At 44.4% G+C, this 17,609-nt stretch overlaps 1 protein-coding gene across 2 annotated transcripts in view; it reads right to left on the bottom strand.

Annotated features, from left to right (window-relative positions):
• Nucleotides 1-17,609, bottom strand: part of CEP290 (centrosomal protein 290) — a 361,160-nt gene that overhangs the window by 187,952 nt on the left and 155,599 nt on the right. For both annotated transcript variants that reach the window (XM_069764386.1, XM_069764388.1), the window contains exons 30-31: nt 14,283-14,738; nt 5,353-5,517 (exon numbers count right to left, since the gene is read on the bottom strand). In XM_069764386.1, coding sequence (XP_069620487.1) covers nt 5,353-5,517; nt 14,283-14,738 — 621 coding nt within the window. The remainder of the gene's footprint in view (nt 1-5,352; nt 5,518-14,282; nt 14,739-17,609) is intronic.

Genomic DNA, 17,609 nt, shown 5'->3' with positions numbered 1-17,609 from the left:
TTATTCCAGTTATACAGGACAGGTAAACATGAAGATATATGCCGCCACAACCACTATATGGCATTTATTATCCGCTGCTGCAGCTTAGTCATTGAATCCTTGATTAACAATCAGCAGCGCAGACCAAATCCACCTTTCCTGGTATCTTGGCAAAGCCAATAATAGTATGTCAGCACAGCCAAGCTGCCTTCCATGTGTCCCCTACTCGAACCAGAAGCAGCACAGAGAAAACAGTTTAAAAGCCACATGGGAACAGGGCCGCACAGATAACTAGTCAAAAAGGACAATCCTCAGTGGCCCATCCCAATATGTAGTAGGTGTACTAATAATATTAGCAAATACCTCCAATTAAAAATGTAGTATAGTTCTTCTGATTTGATATGCCGCTTACCCACTATGCAGGGCATTACAGTAGCTTAGTTATCCATGTGTACAACCACTCGTATAGTCACAGTTGGTTAGCTTTTAGTGGTCGTAACCATGGATACCCAAGCACTGCAATGCACTGCAGATGGGGTAAGTGACATAGCAAATCAGAAGAACTATAATACATTTCTTATTGGAGATATTAGCTAATACAACCCCTGGCAAAAATTATGGAATCACCGGCCTTGGAGAATGTTCATTCAGTTGTTTAATTTTGTAGAAAAAAGCAGATCACAGACATGGCACAAAACTAAAGTCATTTCAAATGGCAACTTTCTGGCTAAGGCTGTGTGCACACGTTGCTTTTTTTTTTTTTTTAACGCTATAAAAACGCATACATTATGCATCCCATCATTTAGAATGCATTCAGCAATTTTTGTGCAAATGATGCGTTTTTTTCCGCACAGTCATGCAGAGCCGAAGGGGATGAGAAGATTGGGGTTTCAAAGAGCAGATCTCCAGGCGGAGAGCCAAGACCTTCTCTTTCGGGAGAAAGACCTTGGCATGGAAGGTATCAAACTTTTGTTGAGTTGGAATAAGTGATGACTTTGCCTGTTGACTATCCAGCCGAGATGGGTAAGAGTGTCCAGGGTGAACTGAAGACTCTGGCGACAGTCTCGCAGAGATGGCCCTATCATTAAAGCATCATCCAAATAAAGGATAATCTCAATCTCCTTGGATCTCACAATGGCAATGACGGATGACCTCACCTTCGTGAACACTCTGGGAGCAGAGCCCAGGCCAAAGTGGAGAGCTGTTAGTTGATAGTGTTTTACCTGAACCGCGAATCTGAGGAATCTCTGATGCGGCACACAAGTCAGAATGTGTAGACACTAGTGATGAGCGAGTGTACTCGTTGCTCGGGTTTTCCTGAGCACGTTCGGGTGACCTTCGAGTATTTGTTATTGCTCGGAGATATAGTTTTCATCGCCTCAATTGCATGATTTACGGCTTCTAGATAAGCTAAATACATGTGGGAATTCTCTAACAAACAGGCATTCCTCACATGTATTCAGCGTATCTGGAAGCCGTAAATCATGCAACTGAGGTGATGAAAACTATATCTCCCAGCAATAAAAAATACTCAGTGGTCACCCGAGCGTGCTTGGGAAAACCCGAGCAACGAGTACACTCGCTCTTCACTAGTAGACAAGCATCCCGAATGTCCACTGTGCAGAGAACTCCTCAAGTTCTATTAAATCGATTACGAGCGAAGAGACTCCCTTCGGAAATAGCGGAGGCATGCAAGTCGGAATAAATGCCCGGAAAACGTTTGGAGGGGGGGAGAAGTGGAATAGGTATGATGACTCCTGAAGGAGAAGGGAAGAGACGGCATGACAAAAGCCTGGCAACGGAGCTGGGAGCCTCAGCGGGAAAGGAAACACCACCCGGGGAGGAATAAGAATTCTCTTTTGCAGACAGAAATCACTATCTCTCTGACCCAGGCGTCGTCAACCACAGAGCCATGCGTCCTGGAAGAGAAGAAGATGGGCGCCCACCCTGGGAGAAGTCCCAGGTAGGAATGACACATCACGCTGAAGAAAACCTATTGGAGAGCGACCCGGAGGACATTGGGGGACAACCCCTGGAACGACAGTTAGGGCTTAAACGATGGTTTATGTCTCTCACGCTGGGCGGGTGGATAGTCCTCCTGGGAGGAGGCCCCTGTGGAGTAAAAGTGCCGAAATGGACGAAACTGAAGAGAACGTCTCCTTGGAAAAGGGGCGTTTGGGCTTAGGTTGAGGAAGGGAGGTGTTTTTACCCCCTGTAGTGTCAGAAATTATCTAATTCAGTTTGGTGCTAAAGAGTGTAGCCCACTGAAAGGGAAGATTACTAAGAGATTTCTTGGATGCCGAATCAGTGTTCCAGGCCTTGAGAAAGAGAGTTCTTCTAATAGCAACAATGTAGTTAGTGACACGTGCAGTACAGCTAGCAGCATCTAAAGACATGGTAAGCAGATACTACCATGCGATCTGGTTTGCAAGATCGGTCAGTTCGTTGGAAGGGAGGGGGGGGGGGGGGGGAAATAGTATGCCCTGCTGGAAAAGTTTTGCCCAGATGGAAACGGATTTGGCTACTTATGTGGAAGCAAATGCAAGACAGAGGGATGTGCCAGCAGCCTCGAAAGCTGATTTGGCTAAAGCCTGTCTGTCAGTGGAATCCTTAAGGCTACGTTCACATTAGCGTTGCGTCGGGCGCAGGTTCGGCGACGCATAGCGACGCATGCGTCATGCGCCCCTATATTTAACATGGGGGCGCATGGACATGCGTTGTCTTGCGTTTTGTGATGCATGCGTTATTTTTGGCGCAAGCATCAGGGCACAGAGGACGCAGCAAGTTGCATTTTTTTGCGTCCAAAATCAAGCCAAAAATGGATGCATGCGTCACAAAACAATGCGTTTTTGCATGCGTTTTGCATGCGTTGTGCATTGCGTCGCCGACGCAACGCCCACCAACGCAAATGTGAACATAGCCTAAGAGAGGAGCTGTAGGGACGGGACAAAACCGTCTTGGCGGAAAGTCGTGAAACCAGCGGATCACCAGCCGGTGACTTGGACCACTTACTAATAACATCTGTGTTAAAGGGATATAAGATATCCATGTGTATTCTAGTGGAAAATCGTTTTTCTGGATGTTCCCAGTGCTTCAAAAATATCCCCTAAAACTCCTTATGATTGGAGAACGTCCGGTAAGGACGTTTCACACTCTTAAAGGACATAGAACGGTCCTGAGGAGAACCCTCGTCTTCCTTAACATTAAGGGTTTGGTTAATTGCCAATATGAGGCTGTCAACCATATCCTGAATCTTGGTGGACTGATCTTTGTCAGGCTCTGTTTCTGACCCGGAAACTGGGTTGGAACCATGGGCCACCTCAGGAGAGGAGGTGTGGGAGATCAAGTGCATCCTGTAGACGGACAGGGAGAGCTTGAAGAGAAGTGAGCTTCTTACACCTAACTCTTGATCTGTCTTTTGGACAGTGGTGTTTGGGTGCCTGCGAATCGTCCTGAGGAGCGATCAGGGCACTGATGGCATCAGACAGGTTAAGTAGACGTTTTAGGGCCTGGACCAGGGACTGAGATAGTCCATGTCAGATAACCCATGGTGAGAGATAGCAACGGCCTACTACGAGGGGGGTGGGTGGTGCTCTCATGCCAGGCAGTAGGGGGTTCCTGTGATGCCAGCATGGTAGAAGGAGTGTAGGTTTTGCAGAAGGCCGAGGCCTGACCTGTGGGCCACTTCTTTTTACAAATGGAGCAGGCGTAATGAATAATAGTGGGGGGAGGGGCGGGAGAGCAGCTCCCTAGGTCTGGGCATATGTGAAGGCCTGGGGAATACTGCTGAGGGCGCCTAGCAGGGAAAAATACAACAGCCTGAACAGAGCCTACCCGGTCCTGGAGAAGCATTGTTAAGGTGGTCCTTTAATCGGCACCATGCAGAGAAATGCTGTAGTCAAAGGTCTTGGGCTGTGGGTGAATCTGCTGCAGGCTGAGCGCTGAACAGAAGATCCTGGTCAGTGCAGTGAAGAGGTATGCTACAGGGGAGAGGACCGTAGCCGAGACTGGCGCACTGCCAACTGACAGGGCAGAGCGTGGAAGAGGAAGGGGAGGGAAGAGCAGTCCACACCGAAATGGTTAATGTATGATCCGACGCCTACAATAGGAGGAAGAGAAGAAGAGGTGTGTTCAAGTCTTGCTGACGATTGGCCAGTCTGGCCGGGGTGTGTGCACTGATGCCTGGGAAATGTTATCTGAGCGCTAATAGGTAAATTTAAAAAGAAGAGTGCAGAAATTGCCAAAAGTTGAGCAGGAGGGAGAGCGTGCCCAAATGGGAAAAGGCACGCTAATAATGCCGCGGTTGAGCAAGGGGGCATTTGAAGATGGCGCCCGTACTCAGAGCATCAGAAGGATCGGTGATGCACCCCCGCGGCTGGGCAACTGAGTGGAAGTAAAGGGACAGTAACTTTTGAAGAGAGTCTCAAATCCTTCTTCACAGTCTTTTGAGGATGACATCAGGGGCTCCCCTTGAAAAAGCGGAGCTTCCTGGTACTGACAAGGCGTCCTCCTTCCTGCACGGTCATGATCCTTGACGGTGCAGAAGACTGTGTTGACGCCTAAAGAAAGGGGGAAGGTTAATGGGAGACAGGGACCACCGTCTTCCTCCCAACTTGCTCCCAGTATGGGGCTGGGGTGGGAAATAGGGCAAGGACCGGGTACCATAAATCACCATGAGCACTAAAAGTGACAGGGGATAAGGTCATGTCTGGTGAGCCAAGCGTGGACAGTGTGGGTGATACCACACTGTTCTCTTGGTCGCTCATGTGTGGGATGGCAGGGAGAAACATTACACCTTACCGGCCTTGAAGAACCTAAAACAGACACTAAGCTTAAACTGACAAACTTTGTGCCGGTTGGTGGGTGTATACTGCAGAAGAAGAGTTAATTATTTTTTGCCTAGTGTCAGCCTCCTAGCAACAGCAGCATATACCCATAGTTACCTGTGTCCCCCAATGAGGTTATAAAGATATTATTATTACATCTACTACATCTTGGGATAGGATCTTGAAGATGGGATTACCCATTTTATATATGTATAGATGCATGAGGAGGAAGGATGGAAGCTGTAAGAGACATCAGGAAGATAGCTTATAGCAACTCTCTGTACAGCTTTAAGACAAGGGACTGAATCAGGAACTTTTCTTCTGGCTATCACCCCCTTACCAATAAGGAAAAATTTGTTTTCCTACTTGTCACAATGGAGGCTATTTATTTTTAAATTTCTTTCTATTGGCAATTTGTGGACTAACAGACTCAACATGTTTACTGGCATCTAGATCATGGAGATTTATAGTTCCTTCATGTTTTCCATTTCATTCAGATATCCACATGCTGTCAAAAGTATAATTGCCAGAGTCTGTTAATACTAACTTTGCGTTGCTGTACGAGCTCTTCCTCCAGATTATTGATTGTGCGTTCCTGTTCAGAGATGATGTTACTCAAATACTTAATCTCTTCTTTCTTCTGGTTTAACTCACGGGTCAATTTCATGTCCTGGAGACGCAGTTCTTCCATTTTCTGGTGCCATTCTGTTACCTGCAAGTAGTTCATTTAGATGATTTCATTACATTTTCTTAGATCCTATAGGACACACTTTCATATAAACTACGCAAGTTGTAGCTTAAAAGTAGGACAATTCATAAATCAAAGTGACAGTGCATATTGATAAATGAAAATATCTTGGCTTGACAATTTATCGGCAAGCTCTTGTGGGGAATAAAGACATACACTTAGGATAGTACTTATTCCCTCCCCAATTATGACAAAAGAGAACTACTAATAAAACTAGAAAAAGTCCAAGTTTGGAGTAGCACTGTGTAAAAAAAAACTTGGCAAGTAATATTTACAGCTATACCATTAAAAGGCTGAAGAAACAGGAAAACCACAGCTAATGAGGTGTCCAAAATAAAAAGCGGACGCCAGGCTTCCCACATGTGGTGGGTCAGTGAACATTTTGCCAATATAAATCCACTTTTGACAACTGTACTTGCTTAAGTCTCCAAGATCCTATCTCAATGTGTAGTAGGTATAAAAATACTATTAGCAAATAACTCCAATTAGAAATATTGTGTAGTTCTTTTGATAAGCTATGCCGCTTACCCTATGCATAGGGCAATGCAGTAACTTGGGCATCCATGCTTATGACCACTCATATAGGGGCAGTTAGTTGTTAGTGGTCATAAGCCATGGATACCTAAGAAACTGCAATGCTCTGTACATGGGGTTAGATACATAAAGTTGTGCTCAAAAGTTTACATACCCCGGCAGAATTTTTGCTTTCTTGGCATTTTTTCAGAGAATATGAATGATAATGCCAAAACTTTTCCACCACTCATGATTAGTGGTTGGGTGAAGCCATTTATTGTCAAACTACTGTGTTTTCCCTTTTTAAATCATGATGACAACCCAAAACATCCAAATGACCCTGATCAAAAGTTTACATACCCTGGTGATTTTGGCCTGATAACATGCACAGAAGATGACACAAATGGGTTTGAATGGCTACTAAAAAGTAACATCCTCACCTGTGACCTGTTTGCTTGTAATCAGTGTGTGTGCAGAAAAGCTGAGTGAGTTTATGTGATTCAGACCAGACAGACTCTTGCATCTTTCATCCAGCCACTGACGTTTCTGGATTGTGAGTCATGGGGAAAGCAAAAGAATTGTCTACGGATCTAAGGGAAAAGGTAGTTGAACTGTATAAAACAGGGAAGGGATAGAAAAAGATATCCAAGGAATTGATGCCAGTCAGCAGTGTTAAAACAGTGATTAACAACTGGAAAATCAGTGGCTCTGTAAAAACAAAACCATGGTCAGGTAGACCAACAAAAATGTTGTCCACAGCTGCCAGGAAAATTGTTTGGGATGCAAAGAAAAACCCACAAATAACATCAGCTGAAATACAGGACTCTCTGAAAACTAGCGGTGTGGCTGTATCAAGATGCACAATAAGGAGGTACTTGAAGAAAAATGGGCTGCATGGTCGAGTTGCAAGAAGAAAGCAATTTCTGCGCAAATGCCACAAAGCATCTCACCTATAGTATGCAAAGCAACACAGAGACAAGCCTCAAAACATTTGGAACAAGGTAATTTCGAGTGATGGGACCAAAATTGAACTTATTGGCCACAATTATAAACGTTACATTTGGACAGAGGTCAACAAGGCCTATGATGAAAGAAACACCATTACTACTGTAAAGCACGGAGGTGGATCGCTTATATTTTGGGGATGTGTGAGCTACAAATGCACAGGAAACTTGATCAAAATGTAAGGAAAGATGAACACAGCACATTATCAGCAAATACTGTAGGCAAATTTGCACTCATCAGCCTGGAAGCTGCGCATGGGACGTACTTGGACGTTCCAATATGACAACCATCCAAAACACAAGGCCAAGTCAACCTGTCTTTGGCTACAGCAGAACAAAATGAAGGTTCTGTAGTGGCCATCTCAGTCTCCCGACCTAAATATCATTGAGCCACTCTGGGGAGATCTCAAGCGCGCAATTCATGCTAGAGAGCCCAGGAATTTACAGGAACTGGAGGCTTTTTGCCAAGAAGAGTGGGCAGCTTTAGCATCTGAGAAAATAAAGAACCTTATCCACATCTACCACAAAAGACTGCAAGCTGTCATTGATGTTAGAGGGGGCAATACACAGTATTAAGAAATGAGGTATGTGAACTTTTGATCAGGGTCATTTGGATGTTTTGGGTTTTCATTAGGATTTAAAAATAGAAAACACAGTAATCTGACAATAAATGGCTTCACCCAACCACTAACTATGAGTGGAGAAAAGGTATTGGTGTTCTCATTCATATTCTCTGAAAAAAGGCCAAGAAAGCAAAAATTCTGCCGGGGTATGTAAACTTTTGAGCACAACTGTAGATTTACATACTGGAATAGGATCTTGGAGATGGGAATACCATTTTAAGTAGCAATATATGATCATATATACATATTAGTACTCTTAGGCAGTACTATAGCAGTGCTGATGAGGCTTTGAGACACTTTCAACCATCCCATAGAGACGGCCATAACAGAGGTTACTAGGATTCGTGTCCAAAGCGGCAAACTGCACTGTCTAACCTGCCTGAGCTAGTCATATAATACAGGGTTGCTGTAAGGGTGACAGTTAACAAAACGTACACTGTGGACCCTGGTTTCAATTTCCTAGGAACAGGGTGATGGTCTGTACTAGGAAATACACCTGTTTTCTATTACGTCTTTATCTCACAGAATCTGTAGCTCACAGTAAAGTGCGATGATGTGAGGCACATGTGGTTGGCATCTTTAGTCTTACTGTAAAGCAAAAAACAAGAAAAAAAAACATACCTGAAGGACAAAAAAAGAATTGTATAATCTTCGAGTGTGTCATCAGTAAGACATGGCGGTGTTGCAGATTTTAGCGATATACAAGTGTAAGCCACAATCATCAACATTAACAGAAATAAACACATGAAATAGATCACTCTGTAATGACTCTATATAACACGAGTGTCACTTTTTGTATTGAAGAACTGAAATAAATTAACTTCTTGATGATATTCTAATTTTGTGCGAAGCACCTGTATCATTTTACCAATGTGCACAGTCTATAGAGTTCCAACACTTCAGATCCGATCAAAACTATTCGTTTTCTTTACCATAAATGCCCAAGCAGCTTTCCATACAAGGGAACGATAGATTAGCCCTGGTATACTGCCCCAAGAGCTTGTAGGTTTTATCTAGAGCTGATCGGCGCCAATTTTTACAATTTAAATGGAGTCTGTCACCCCCAAAATGCTAACTAAACCACCTTTACGGGTATGCAGGGAACTGTGCCTAGCTAAAACTATACCTGTAGTATAGCTATCAATGGGTAAGTTCGCATATAAAATAATTTCTCTGACATGCAAACATGCGACACTCAAGCAATGCTGCCAAAACGCAATCAGATGTTTAGCATGGACAATGCAGCCACGCACACACGGTGTCATGGCGGCACTCATCACGAGCTCCTGCGCCAACCGTTAGTAGCGAGCGGTGAGCGCCAGCAATAACACTGCTGCACCCCAGGGTCCTGGTCGTTGCAGTGGTATTGCTTTCCCCTCGGGGAGAGTGATGCTGCGTTTGGAGGCAATTAAGGAGAACTCTTTGTCAGGTAACAATGCATGCAACATGTTCACACTCCAGACCAGAAGGAGGAGCTCTAAGCCTGTTTAAGGTGAACTTCCCTATAAGAACATCCTGATCTGGAGGGAAAAGGTTCAGTCCAGTCAGGGAGACAGAGGGAAAGGAAGCAGAGGAGCCCTGTGGCCTGAAGTGCTGCAGCTCCTGGGAAACAGACCGATAGAAAGCAGAACATAATGCAGCAAGTGTGAAGGAAGTCAGAGCAAAGAAGAGGATATCAGAGGAGAACAGCCCTACACAGGCTGCCTCCTTCTGAGGCGCAGAAATCCGGTAGCCGGCACACCGAGGGAGTAAGGACCTTCATGCTTTACTTCAGAGACCGTCAGGACAGCTAATTGCAGGTTACCTGTCTGCACCTACACCCAGGAGGCACGGTGGCACCCCTCAGATGCTGGGGCGTGCTAGAGTCCCTACAAACAGCCTCAAGCCACCAGTCATACGGGTTTCTCCTATCCTATCTGGGGGACAGAGAGAGAGACATGACATCTACAACAGTTGTGAGGACCTTATGAGAAGCTTAGCAGTAAGGAACTACAACACTGCAGCGCAAGGGAAGGCTACTGATTTCCACCTGGACAAGGGGACTCTGGACTTGCCTCCAAACCGGCTGAACTCTGCCTGCCCTGTGATCTGGTGCCCTGGACTGTGGATGCTGAAGTCTTCAATAAAAGGTAAAGAAACTGCAACCTTGTGTCCTCGTTCTTCTCTGCGTCTCTCACTATCCACCACCTACACACCCTGAAGTCCTGGGGACATACTTCACCTGTGGGAAGGTATACCATGTAGCTGCCATAACATCACCCCAGCGGACCCCTTAAAGCAGCGTCGGTCACCCTGACCGAATACCACAGGTGGCGTCACGAACATTTCCCCTTTAAAGACCTTTCCCTTTTACGAGGACGTCCCAGGGCCACGGACCGGGTCAGCCACTGTGACATCCCCCTGTGAACCGCAGGACCCGATACAGAGTACCCCACTGCCCTTGGGGGCGCTCCAACACCATGTTAGCCTACCTGCAGTGTCCGTGCAGAACCACTGATGGAGCACTCGCTTAATCAATGCTAAGCATTTTGGGAGTGACGGATTCCCTCTATTGAATCAACTACTTATGGTTCTGTGCTAGGAATGCCTTTGAAACATGAAGTTTATATTGAATGCCATATTTTCGATCGATCGCTTTTTCATTCACCAATACACTAAAAATAAAATTTTAAATGAGGGAACCCGGTTAAAAATAGTGTATGATTTTGTGTCCATAGCTCCTAAGCAGATGTTGCTGCAGACCTTGGGTATGGCAATATCCTTTAGGGTAAGTTCACACTAGGCGTTTTTTTCAGCGTTTTTCGGGGGGAGGGGGTTTACAGTACTAGCAAAGTCAATGAGATTTCAGAAATCTCATGAACACAGCTTTGTGCTTGTGCTTTGTATGTTTTTTTCACAACAGTGCATGTCACTTTCTTGTTTTTCATTTTTTTTATCAACGTTTTTCACCCATTGAAATGAACGAGTAGTGAAAAAATGCTGAAAAATTGCAGCAAAAAATGCAGGCATCATGTTCTGCTGCGGTTTTTGTGCCAAAACCCAATTCTGTAGAATCATATTTTTTTGCGCTAAACTTTATCAGCATGCACAAGAAACAAATCTAGCATGCCAAAAACACAGCAAAGAAACACAAGAAAAACAAAGCAAAATCTGCTTTTTTTCTGCAGCTTCTTTTTTTCAAAGTTTTGCTGCAGGAAAAAAAAAACGCTGAAAAAAAACACCTAGTGTGAACTTACCCTTAGTCATGTGTTATACCACTCCATTAGGACTATTCTTTTCCATCCGCAGATAATAGAAGAGGGGTAAGATAGAGGAATGGAATACATGGCTGCAGGAATAACACATGATTTACTGTACATGCTTTCAATGGATTCAAGTTCACACTGCTCTTAAAGGGAAGGTGCCGTGATTTTAATTTTTGTATTAATAATTATTGATTATACAATCAATTATTTTTAATACAAAATTAAATTAACTACTTTAATAGTTTTTTATTTATTGACATTTGTGTGTGCCACTGGGGGCTGCCATTTTGACTAGTGGGGGTGTGTGTGTCTGGGAAGGACACTTGCACTCCTCACTTACGGCAGCCATGGACATAGGAGCCAACAGTCGGACCCCGACCGCATCTCTTACATTGAGGCCGCTTCTCCTGCCTCTCAGCTGTGACCTGGACACGCCCACTGGGCTGCTACGTCACAGCTGTGAGAGGAGATCGCGGCCATTTTGTTTGCTGTGGGCTGCGAGGACAGAAGATGTTGAGGAGAAGCTGCTGGGAGCGAGGATTTGGGGTAAGTATCTGCAGCATTAGCAGTGATCACAGCCTGTACTTATTACAGTACAGGCTGCGATCACTGCCGACCTGCCCTGTGTTGCTGAAAGCTTCCTCCCTCAGTCCAGGGGCAGGAAATCCCCCAGCAGCAGCAGTGTGTCTCCCTGTACATGGAGCGTTATGTGTGCAGCACTGATCTGTGGCAACACTTCATCACCCCACACAGTGACTGTCCCTGTAGATTGCAGCCTGGAGTCTGAAGCCCCATGATTCTCTGCAGCAGGGGATCCCTCCTGGTTACAAGGGGCGGCACCCAGGCTGGCCTGTAATGGTTAACCCTTCCCTGCCTGCAGCTGTGCATGGTGCAGGGGGATCAGTGTGCAGGCAGGCAGCAGCCTGGGGGATTCACCTATGGATCAGGTGGGAGGTCTGCACAGTGTAAAGAGGTGGGCTATGGTTGGCACAGTAATAGTGTTCTAACATTTGGGCTATGGTTGGCACAAGGAAGCAGACCCAGGGGGTGACGACACTCAGCAAGCTCTAGCTGCTGTGTCACTACAAGTCCCAGCATGCCAGGACTGAGCTCCTAAGTGTTGTAGTCCTGCAGCTCCTCAGGTCTCCTGCCTGATCGTCCTACTATACAGTGCAGAGCAGAGGGCAGGTGGTCTGAGACTAGTGATCCAGGGAGCAGAAGAGGAAAGACTGAGACTGAGCCCTGACACCCACCCTAAGCTCACTGACCCACCCCATGCCCCCTGACACCCATCTCCTGCTCCCTGAAACCCACCACAATCTCACCGACACCCCAAGCCTGCTGTCTTTCAGGACAAGCTGTGAGGATCGTCACCAGGGGCGTACATACAAATCATAGGGCGACATAGCATAAGGTCTAATTGCGCCCCCCCCCCCCCCCCTTTCTGCTTTCACACTAGCGTCGGTACGGGCCTTTCACAGTGCGTCGTACTGACGCATGCTGTGAAAGAAATGCCCGACGTGGGCAGCGGAAGCAGTCTTGCGACGCTTCCGTTGCCCCATTGTAAGGTCTGGGCATGAGGGGGCGGAGTTTCGGCCGTGCATGCGCGGTCGGAAATGGTGGACTCGACGCACAAACGTTACATGCGTCGGTAATGTTAGTCTATGGGGAAAAACGCATCCTGCAGAGAACTTTGCAGGATGCGTTTTTTCTCCTGAATGACGCATTGCACCGTACAGCCAAAATCGCTAGTGTGAAAGTAGCCTAAGGTTTGCCGTCCACGCTCAGTATTTGGTCAGTATTTTACCTCAGTATTTGTAAGCCAAATCCAGGAGTGGGTGATAAATGCAGAAGTGGTGCATATGTTTCTATTATACTTTTCCTCTAATTGTTCCACTCCTGGTTTTGGCTTACAAATACTGAGGTAAAATACTGACCAAATACTGATAGTGTGACGGCAGCCATACTCTGCAGTCACCAACAAAATGGCTGCTCACTGAGTTCCTGAATCTCATCCTCTCTAATCCCTTAGCAAACACCCAGAAGGGGAGGAGAGGAGACATCACACAGGTCAGCAGACTCCGCCCATAATTACTGCAATGCTGTAATGTGAGCTATTTGTACACTAGGTTTTTCTGAAATTTCAGCAGCTGCTCCCCCTAGTGTTGAAAAGTGGAAATTCCAAAACTTTTCAAATTATTTTTCATATTTTACTAAATTATAAACAAATGATAATATTTTTTAAGAAAATGTAATCATTAATTCTTTACATTTTTACAATTTCTGAAAAAAATTTTTTTTTTATGGCACCTTCCCTTTAAAGTGAAGGGTAGTCCCAACTCGGAAAGTTATCACCCACCCAGAAGATAGGTGGTAACTTGCTGGCCGTTGGGGGCCCGACCTCTGGGACTCCCAACAATCCTGAAAATGATGCTCTGATGCTCCACTAGAATGTCTCAATGGCCAGGAGCACCACTACTCTCTTCGTTGTCTATGGGATTGCCAGAAAAAGTGGTACTGTACCTCGCCCTCTCTGGCAGTCTGATAGACAACAAAGCGAGCGGTGATGTGTATACAAGTACTTCATTCCAACAATGTTGTGGGTCCCAATGTTAGATACCCAGCTATCAGAAAGCTATCACAACCCCTTTTAGGAGAAACTCCATTTGTATACAAAAAATAGGTGTGTGGACTAGAATAGTCCTCCCAAGGTCTTGTAACCAATATGTAACCAATATGGCAGCCAGGGCTGTGGAATCACATTATGTTCTAAATAGACACAAGGGACTAGGTGATAAAGCACAATACCCCCATTAATCATTTGTGGGGGGTTTTAAGTAACTTTTTTTGTCTTGAGGTATTCGTTGACTTTTTTTGAGGCAAATTCTTCAAAAGTTCATTAGTGAAAACTGACAAAATATTTCTTTGTCTTTAACTTTTTTTAAAATTTTTTGCCAAATGGAGGAAACTACATGAAAATAACGGACTAACATAAAATGACTCAGATCTTGGGGTGAACAGGCCGAGACACTAGAGTAGAACGGCTACAAATTCTGTGACTTTCACAAAGTCCCAAATGATGAATCAGTACTTAAAAAATAAAGAAGAGGAAAGATGAATTTGACGCAAACAAAACAAAAAAGGAAGCGCAATGCAATAATGAATCCATTCCTATGTTACTCTATTCAGTTGGAGATTCACTATAAATGTACTAATGCAATTACAAAGGTAACAATAAATATTTCAACCATGACAACGTCAGAATCCCTGTCTACATACAAATATGAACATAGTTCTTCATGCTCTCCTATCCATACTTTTACAGTAAACCATATCTGACCAACCTTTTGTGCTCCCCTGGTATCCTTAAGAGTACTGATGAGTTCCTCTAAACCCTTCAGTTTCAGCTCTAGCTCGAGGGCTCGGATTTCTGTATCTTTGCGCTGTTGTTGAACTAGTTGCATTTCTTGGGTTGTCTTTAACTTGTCCTTCTGAAGTTCCATCAGTGTCTTTGAAAACTTCTCCTGCTGGGGTAATGGGAGAGCCCCGCTGAACTGTCTCCTCAAGGTCTGAATGGTATGACGGAGGTGTTTGGCCCGATTCCTTCCTTCCAGGCGGGCATAATACAGCGCCTGCTCCTTATCGTCAATCTTCTGCTCTAAACGTAAGCTGTAGGCCTCCATTTTCTGGAGTTTGCATGAGGTGGCTTCTAGCTTGGCTACAGCTGTAGATTCACTGATCTGAAGAGCTACAATCTGCTGGTGTAATTTCGCAATCAATGCTTTTTCATCAGTCTGATCCTACATATCAAGCAAACAGAAATTAATGAAGTGAGTAAAATGAAGCAGAACGGAGCAGAAGACAAAGTAGTTGTACATTGATTTTACAGTGTATTACAAAGAGATACACAAAAGCGTCGAGCCCACATCTTTTCCAGCACGACAGCAAATTTTATCAGCTGCCCTGAGCCCCTAACAGCAGCGAGTGGAATCGCGATCCACCTGCGGCTGTTAACATGTTAAATTCCGCTGTCAATCTCTAACAGCGGCATTTAACACGATTGCGCTGGAAGTGCATCACAAACATTTTTTATTTTTTGCTGTACATAGCAGGGCCGAAGCCCTGCTGTGAGTAGCACAAGCGATAAGGCTTCAAGTCTCGAAAAGGAACTATAGAAGCAAGTAAAAAGTTGAAACGACAGTTTTTAAAAAGTAATAATATATATATATTTTTTTTTAGATATGTTCAAATTGCCCCCCTTTTGCCACATTCAAAATAAAACAAAAAATTAATAAAATACACATATTTGGTATCGATGCACTCAGAAACGCCAGATGTATCAAAATATAAACAAAATTAATCTGGTTGGTAAACGCCATTAAGAGAAAAAAAAAAACAAAGAGCCAGAATTACATTTATTTGGTCACCGCAACATTGGAATAAAATGCAATAACAGTTGATCAAAACACTGTAACTACCCCAAAATGGTACCAATAAAGCCCTCACAAAGCCCCAGATCCCCAAAAAATGGAGACACTTCGGGTCTCTGAATACGGCGTTTTTTTGTTTTTTAAACCCAAAATACAAATGTAGAACTGAGCTTTTTTTTTTTTTGGCAATTTCACCGCACTTGGAATTTTTTTCTTGTTTTTCAGTACACTATATGGTAAAGTAAATAGTGTTGTTCAAAAGCACAACTCATCCCACAAAAAAAAAAAAAAAACAAGCCTTCACCCGGCCATAGTGACGGAAAAAATAAAAAGGTTCTGGGAAGAAGGGGACCAAAAAACAAAAATGCAAAAACGGAAGATTCCAAGGTCGTGAAGGGGTTAAAACGAACCTATCGTCTCGAAAACCCCCATTTTCCTGCATATACAGAGTTAATCAGCAGATAAATAGTGTTGCAATGCTGCCCAACCAGTTTACTGAAAGCGGGGCAAAGGGGAGAAAACTAACTTTGATCTTCCTTGGAGCCGCCGGATTTCAGTCATACAGGCGTGCACGGAGCAGCCTCAGTCACCACTCACTATACTGTGAGCTGCATCTGGAAGAACGCCCCAGCACATTGACAGATCACGCTGCAGCGAATCTATGCAATGTCGGTTGTCAAAGAGCTGGGATGTGCTGTGAGTGGTGGCTGTAATTCCTCCGTGCAAGCATCCATGAATGAACACCGGTGGCCCCCAGAAGAGAACAACATTTTTTTCTCCAGGCAGCTGCACTTTCAATACAGTATCTGTTACAATGTTATTAACCTGCAGAAAAACCCTATATATTCAGGTAAATAGAATTTTATGAGGTGACAGATTGAAAATTTGGGGCTGTAGCAACCAGTGAATTAATTTCACTTAACAATAAATAGTTAATTTTAAAACAAATCTGATAAAAAATCCCAGTGCACTCTGACGAATGTTATTCTAGGATTCCCTTCTCACCTCCAATTTTTTTCTCAGCTCAGATCAGGCTGAGAGAAAAAAAAAGGCTCACCAATGCAAGTCAATGGGCGTGATATATTTATTAAAAAATAAATAAATAAAAATAATCGCACGGCACTAGAACCATGCTAGTGCCGTCCAATTTTTACACACCCATGTTCTTGAAAACGCAAAATTTCATCAGCCGAGTACAGTAAAATCACAGCATGACCAAACAGAATAGAATAGATATATACACATAGAATAGATAGATCTAAAGATCTATCATATATATAATTAGTACAGTGCTTGTGTAGCTTACTGTACATGTATTTTATTACTTAAAAAATGTTCCGAAAAAAATATGACGTGGGATCCCGCAAAATTTTATTAATCAGCAGAGGGAAAGTGGACGGCTTTGGGCTGATGTTTATAGCCTATGCCTTTACTGGTCATTAAAATGTGGGAACCCCCCCAAAAAAAATTTAAGTAGGGTCCATCTATCTATATATATATATATATATAATTGTCTAAGGGGTATTTCCGTCTTTCTGTCTGTCCTTCTGTCACGGATATTCGTTCGCTGATTGGTCTCAGCAGCTGCCTGTCATGGCTGCCGCGAACAATCAGCGACATGCACAGTCCGGAAGAAAATGGCCGCTCCTTACTCCCCGCACTGACTGCCCAGTGCCCGCATACACCCCTCCGCTCACTGCTCACATAGGGTTAATGCCGGCGGTAACGGACTGCGTTATGCCGCGGGTAACGCACTCCGTTACCGCTGCTAGTAACCCTGTGTGACCAAGTTTTTAACTATTGACGCGGCCTATGCAGCGCCAAGAGTAAAAACATCTAATGTTAAAAATAATAAAAAAAAATAAAAAACGATTATATACTCACCTACGCCGCCTTTCCCGCTCCTCGCGATACAACCGCCACGTTCCGTTGGCACAGATCGTCTGGCAGAAGGACCTGCCGTGACGTCACGGTCATGTGACTGCGACGTCATCACAGGCCCTGCGCAAGCAGGACAGCAAAGGTTAGGCAGACAGCTGCGGACTGATATTAATTGCCATGGATATTGGCCCCATCCCGGACTAAAACTATCAGCTTTCAGTCACCCCAGAAATTGAGCATCCTCAAGATGTGCCATATCTGGCACTTAGCCACGCTTGCCTGGTGCGGTGGCAAGTGGGGTGATATTATTCGGGTTGATGTCACCTTTGTATTGCAGGTGACATCAAGCTAGGGGGTTAG

The sequence above is a fragment of the Ranitomeya imitator genome, chromosome 4 (assembly GCF_032444005.1).
Source record: "Ranitomeya imitator isolate aRanImi1 chromosome 4, aRanImi1.pri, whole genome shotgun sequence".
Lineage (NCBI taxonomy): Eukaryota > Metazoa > Chordata > Amphibia > Anura > Dendrobatidae > Ranitomeya > Ranitomeya imitator.
The sequence above is the reverse complement of the archived record's forward strand: the minus strand, read 5'-3'. Positions and strand labels throughout refer to the sequence as shown.